Source organism: Oncorhynchus nerka, linkage group LG18, assembly GCF_034236695.1.
Source record: "Oncorhynchus nerka isolate Pitt River linkage group LG18, Oner_Uvic_2.0, whole genome shotgun sequence".
NCBI lineage: Eukaryota > Metazoa > Chordata > Actinopteri > Salmoniformes > Salmonidae > Oncorhynchus > Oncorhynchus nerka.
Window position 1 is genome coordinate 79,019,834 of NC_088413.1, and position 6,233 is coordinate 79,026,066.

The following is a 6,233-nucleotide window of genomic DNA, read 5'->3' on the forward strand; positions in this document are numbered from 1 at the left end:
AATGTGGAGGCTATATACAGGGTGTACCGGTACAGAGTCAATGTGGAGGCTATATACAGGGGGTACCGGTACAGAGTCAATGTGGAGGCTATATACAGGGGGTACCGGTACAGAGTCAATGTGGAGAAAAAACGACATCATCTAAAATGTGATTTCTGTCATTCTGAGCCCTGTGGATGAACGCTCTGATTTAGGTTAAGCAACCAATGCATGACACGGGTCTGGTACATTTCTTAAATGTTTGGTAAATTAAAATTCTGACATTCAAATGTCCCGTGCCATATTTTCCTAACAGAAACCATGGTGTGCGTGTGTGTGTGTTTTAACCTTGGTCTCAGAGAAAGCATCCTTCCTGCGAGGGGGAAGTGGAGGGGGTTTGAGTAAGTCCTCTCCTAGCTGGTGAAGGCTTCCACACGATACTGACTGGATCTCTACACATAGCAGGGTACAAGAGATCAATCAATCAATCAAATGTATTGATAAAGCCCTTTTAACACCAGCACGTGTCATACAGTAGACTGAGGGAGGACTCGACACGGCAGGGGGCTCGACACGGCAGGGGGGCTCGAGGGGGGGCACAGCAAGGGGGCTCGACGGCACGGCAAGGGGGCTCGACACGCGGCAAGGGGGGGCTCGACACGGCAAGGGGGGCTCGACACAGCGGGGGGCCTCGACACGGCAAGGGGGGGCTCGACACAGCAAGGGGGCTCGACACGGCAAGGGGGGGCTCGACACGGCAAGGGGGCCCGACACGGCAAGGGGGGCTCGACACGGCAGGGGGGCCGACACGGCAAGGGGGGCTCGACACGGCAAGGGGAGGGGGCCCGACACGGCAGGGGGCTCGACACGGCAGGGGGGCTCGACACGGCAAGGGGGGCTCGACACGGCAAGGGGCTCGACACGGCAGGGGGGGCTCGGCACGGCAAAGGGGGCTCGACACGGCAAGGGGGGCTCGACACGGCAGGGGCTCCGACACCGGCAGGGGGCTCGACACGGCAAGGGGGCCTAAACACGGCAAGGGGGCCTCGACACGGCAGGGGGGCTCAACACAGCAGGGGGGCTCGACACGGCAAGGGGGGGCTCGACACGGCAAGGGGGGGCTCGACACGGCAAGGGGGGACTCGACACAGCAAGGGGGGACTCGACACGGCAAGGGGGGACTCGACACGGCAGGGGGGAGACTCGACACGGCAGGGGGAGACTGGACACGGCAGGGGAGACTCGACACGGCGGGGGGGCTCGACACGGCAGGGGGAGACTCCGGCAGGGGGAGACTCGGCATGGGGGGATACTCGACACGGCGGGGGGACCTCGACACACGGCAGGGGGCTCGACACAGCAGGGGGGCTCGACACGGCAAGGGGGACTCGACACAGCAGGGGGACTCGACACAGCAGGGGGAGACTCGACACAGCAGGGGGAGGACTCGACACAGCAAGGGGGGGGCTCGACACAGGGGGGGAGACTCGACATGGCAGGGGGGAGACTCGACACGGCAGGGGGACTCGAGACAGCAGGGGGAGACTCGACACAGCAGGGGAGACACAGCAGGGGGAGACTCGACACAGCAGGGGGAGACTCGACACAGCAGGGGGAGACTCGACACAGCAGGGGGAGACTCGACACAGCAGGGGGAGACTCGACACAGCAGGGGGAGACTCGACACAGCAGGGGGAGACTCGACACAGCAGGGGGGCTCGACACAGCAGGGGAGACTCGACACAGCAGGGGGAGACTCGACACAGCAGGGGGAGACTCGACACAGGGGGGAGACTCGACACAGCAGGGGGAGACTCGACACAGCAGGGGAGACTCGACACAGCAGGGGGAGACTCGACACAGCAGGGGGAGACTCGACACAGCAGGGGGAGACTCGACACAGCAGGGGGAGACTCGACACAGCAGGGGAGACTCGACACAGCAGGGGAGACTCGACACAGCAGGGGGGAGACTCGACACAGCAGGGGGAGACTCGACACTGCAGGGGGGAGACTCGACACAGCAGGGGGACTCGACACAGCTGGGGGGGACTCGACACAGCAGGGGGGACTCGACACAGCAGGGGGACTCGACACAGCAGGGGGACTCGACACAGCAGGGGGACGACACAGCAGGGGGAGACAGGGGGACTCGACACAGCAGGGGGGACTCGACACAGCAGGGGGGACTCGACACAGCAGGGGGGACTCGACACAGCAGGGGGGGGACTCAGGGGGGACACAGCATCCGTAACACTCACTTGAGGGTGGGAGGAGTACATTAGCGAATATGGAGTTTCCACCTGTAAAATGAAGACAGATGTTGAAATATATCGGTTCTACCAATATCACCAGCGATACCATTCACAGTGTTTCACCAGAGATAAGTGTGTCTGTGTGTGTCTTTATGTACAACTGTGTGTCTGTGTGTGTCTTTATGTACAACTGTGTGTGTCTGTGTGTTTATTTATGTACAACTGTGTGTCTGTGTGTGTATTTATGTACAACTGTGTGTGTGTGTGTCTGCCTCTATGTGCCCCAGCCTCACCGTAGGAGGTGCAGAGATCTTGTTCCATGAAGACAGAGATGAGGTCTGAGGTGGCAGACTGCGGAGGGGTGGGGGTGTTGGGTGAGGTGGGGACCGAGGCTACGGAAGAGGTCTCATGCTCCGTCTCAGCGATGCTCCTGAAGGTGATCTTGTGCGGGGGCTCTCTCTCCAAGGGTACGGGGTGGCCCTTCAGGGTCCCTGACGTAGAGGTGCGCACCGGCCGGATCCCCGGGGACTTCAGGGGGTACAGGGTCTTCCTGGGCTGGAGGAGAGAGGGTAAAAAGAGGAGGGTTGAGGACCTGGTAACTGTTAAGCACTTTGTTAAAAAAGACAGATGAATTTATGAGAAAGTATTTTCTGCACAGTCAATTCAGGAAGTCATCCTGAAATTGCAATTTAAAAATGTTTCTCGTTGCTTTTCATCTTCCTGCTCCATTGTTTTTTTTTGTGATGTAGAACTGATCGTCACCCTGACGGACGATACGTATAAATTAATCTTACGAATCGTGGCGGCTGCTTGCAGTTGCGAGGCTCAATCTCCTGAGACTTGTTGAACAGATAGTCAGAGAACTCCTTCTCACCCAGACTGCCCATCGGGTTCAGGTTCTCAAAAAACCTCTGGGACGAGAAAAAACAAACAAGACACAATGCAGGCCATCAGAAACCAAACACAAGACACAATGCAGGCCATCAGAAACCAAACACAAGACACAACGCAGGCCATCAGAAACCAAACACAAGACACAATGCAGGCCATCAGATGAATAATTCTCCTTAAGAGTCGATAATGGCAAGGAGAACACTGTCATTCTGGTGCAGAAGAGGGAGAGGCCGAGAAAAAAAGGGAGGGAGGGAGAGGAAGTGAGAGAAAGAGGAGAGGAGGGGAAGAGAGAGGGAGAGGAGGGGAAGAGAGAGGGAGAGGAGGGGAAGAGAGGGAGAGGAAGGGAGAGGAGGGGAAGAGAGAGGGAGGGGAAGGGAGAGGAGGGGAAGGGAGAGGGAGGGAAGAAAGAGGGAGAGGAGGGGTATGAAAGAGGGAGGGGAAGAGAGAGGAGGGGAAGAGGGAGAGGGGAAGAAAGAGGGGAAGAAAGAGAAAGGGGAAGGGGAAAGAGGGAGAGGAGGGGAAGAGAGGGAGAGGAAGGGAAGAGAGAGAGAGAGGGGAAGAGAGGGAGAGGAAGGGAAGACAGAGAGGAGGGGAAGGGAGAGGAGGGGAAGAAAGAGGGAGAGGAGGGGATGAAAGAGGGAGAGGAGGGGAAGAAAGAGGGAGAGGAGGGGAAGAAAGAGGGAGAGGAGGGGAAGAAAGAGGGAGAGGAGGGAAGAAAGAGGGAGAGGACGGGAAAGAGGAAGGAGGGAAGAGGAGGGGAAGAAAGAAGGAGAGGAGGGGAAGAGAGAGGGAGAGGAGGGGAAGAGAGAGGGAGAGGAGGGGAAGAGAGAGGGAGAGGAGGGGAAGAGAGATGGAGAGGGGATGAAAGAGGGAGAGGAGGGGAAGAGAGATGGAGAGGAGGGGAAGAGAGATGGAGAGGAGGGGAAGAGAGAGGGAGAGGAGGGGAAGAGAGATGGAGAGGATGGGAAGAGATATGGAGAGGAGGGGAAGAAAGAGGGAGAGGAGGGGAAGAGAGATGGGGAGGAGGGTAAGAGAGATGGAGAGGAGGGAAGAGAGATAGAGGAGGGAAGAGAGATGGAGGAGGGAAGAGAGAGGGAGAGGAGGGGAAGAGAGAGGGAGTGGAGGGGAAGAGAGAGGGAGAGGAGGGGAAGAGAGATGGAGAGGAGGGGAAGAGAGATGGAGAGGAGGGGAAGAGAGATGGAGAGGAGGGGAAGAGAGAGGGAGAGGGGAAGAGAGAGGGAGAGGAAGTAAATAGTGGTTTATGAATACACTGACAGACTGATTGGTCCACCTGGGGTCCTACTGGACCTTGAGACAGTAAGGCTGGTTTTTATTGGCCTACCTTGGTGTCCTACTGGACCTTGAGACAGTAAGGCTGGTTTTTATTGGCCTACCTTGGTGTCCTACTGGACCTTGAGACAGTAAGGCTGGTTTTTATTGGCCTACCTTGGTGTCCTGCTGGACCTTGAGACAGTAAGGCTGGTTTTTATTGCCGACCTTGAGACAGTAAGGCTGGTTTTTATTGGCCTACCTTGATGTCCTGCTGGACCTTGAGACAGTAAGGCTGGTTCTGGTACTGCTGTATCTCTCCTGTGATTTCTGCTACTTTCCTCCTCTTACTGAAGTTGATCAGCTCTTTGCCGTGTCTCTTCAGGAAGTCGGGGTTCCCCTCCTCTGTTTTCAGGATGTTGGTCAGGTAGATACCTGGGGACAGGGAGGAGAGCGACATGGTCAGAGTAGTCCTAGTTAAATACATCACTCAGTCAACCTAATACATCCAATGGCTCAGTGGGTTGGAGCATTTGTATTTTTACCTTTATTTAACTAGGCAAGTCAGTTAAAGAACAAATTCTTATTTTCAATGACGGCCTAGGAACAGTGGGTTAACTGCCTGTTCAGGGGCAGAACGACAGATTTGTACCTAGTCAGCTCGGGGATTTGAACTTGCAACCTTCCGGTTACTAGTCCAACGCTCTAGGCTACCCTGCCACCTCTACACTCTAACCACTAGGCTACCCTGCCACCCCTCCACTCTAACCACTAGGCTACCTGCCACCTCTACACTCTAACCACTAGGCTAGCCTACCACCTCTACACTCTAACCACTAGGCTGCCCTGCCACCTCTGCACTCTAACCACTAGGCTACCCTCCCACCTCTACACTCTAACCACTAGGCTACCCTGCCGCCTCTGCACTCTAACCACTAGGCTGCCCTGCCACCTCTGCACTCTAACCACTAGGCTACCCTACCACCTCTACACTCTAACCACTAGGCTGCCCTGCCACCTCTACACTCTAACCACTAGGCTGCCCTGCCACCTCTGCACTCTAACCACTAGGCTACCCTCCCGCCTCTACACTCTAACCACTAGGCTACCCTGCCGCCTCTACACTCTAACCACTAGGCTACCCTACCTCCTCTCCACTCTAACCACTAGGCTACCTGCCTCCTCTACACTCTAACCACTAGGCTACCCTACCTCCTCTCCACTCTAACCACTAGGCTACCCTGCCACCTCTACACTCTAACCACTAGGCTACCCTGCCACCTCTACACTCTAACCACTAGGCTACCCTGCCACCTCTACACTCTAACCACTAGGCTACCCTGCCACCTCTACACTCTAACCACTAGGCTACCCTGCCACCTCTACACTCTAACCACTCAGGCTCTGCCTCTAACCCTGCCACCTCTACACTCTAACCACTAGGCTACCCTGCCACCCTGCCACCTCTACACTCTAACCACTAGGCTACCCTGCCACCTCTACACTCTAACCACTAGGCTACCCTGCCACCTCTACACTCTAACCACTAGGCTACCCTGCCACCTCTACACTCTAACCACTAGGCTACCCTGCCACCTCTACACTCTAACCACTAGGCTACCCTGCCACCTCTACACTCTAACCACTAGGCTACCCTGCCGCCCCGCCCTACTCTAACCACTAGGCTACCCTGTCCACCTCTACACTCTAACCACCACTAGGCTACCCTGCCGCCTCTACACTCTAACCACTAGGCTACCCTGCCGCCTCTACACCCTAACCACTAGGCTACCCTGCCACCTCTACACTCTAACCACTAGGCTACCCTGCCGCCCCT

General features: G+C 56.7%; 1 protein-coding gene across 1 annotated transcript in view; it reads right to left on the reverse strand.

The window, feature by feature from the left end:
- Positions 1 to 273: 273 nt before the first annotated feature.
- The window catches only part of LOC115120056 (son of sevenless homolog 2-like), a 175,971-nt gene continuing 170,011 nt past the window's right edge, over positions 274 to 6,233 (reverse strand). The window contains exons 18-22 of the mRNA XM_065004384.1: positions 4,659 to 4,831; positions 3,028 to 3,144; positions 2,527 to 2,788; positions 2,240 to 2,281; positions 274 to 431 (exon numbers count right to left, since the gene is read on the reverse strand). Of these exons, the coding sequence (XP_064860456.1) occupies positions 289 to 431; positions 2,240 to 2,281; positions 2,527 to 2,788; positions 3,028 to 3,144; positions 4,659 to 4,831 (737 nt within the window). The 3' untranslated portion in view covers positions 274 to 288. The remainder of the gene's footprint in view (positions 432 to 2,239; positions 2,282 to 2,526; positions 2,789 to 3,027; positions 3,145 to 4,658; positions 4,832 to 6,233) is intronic.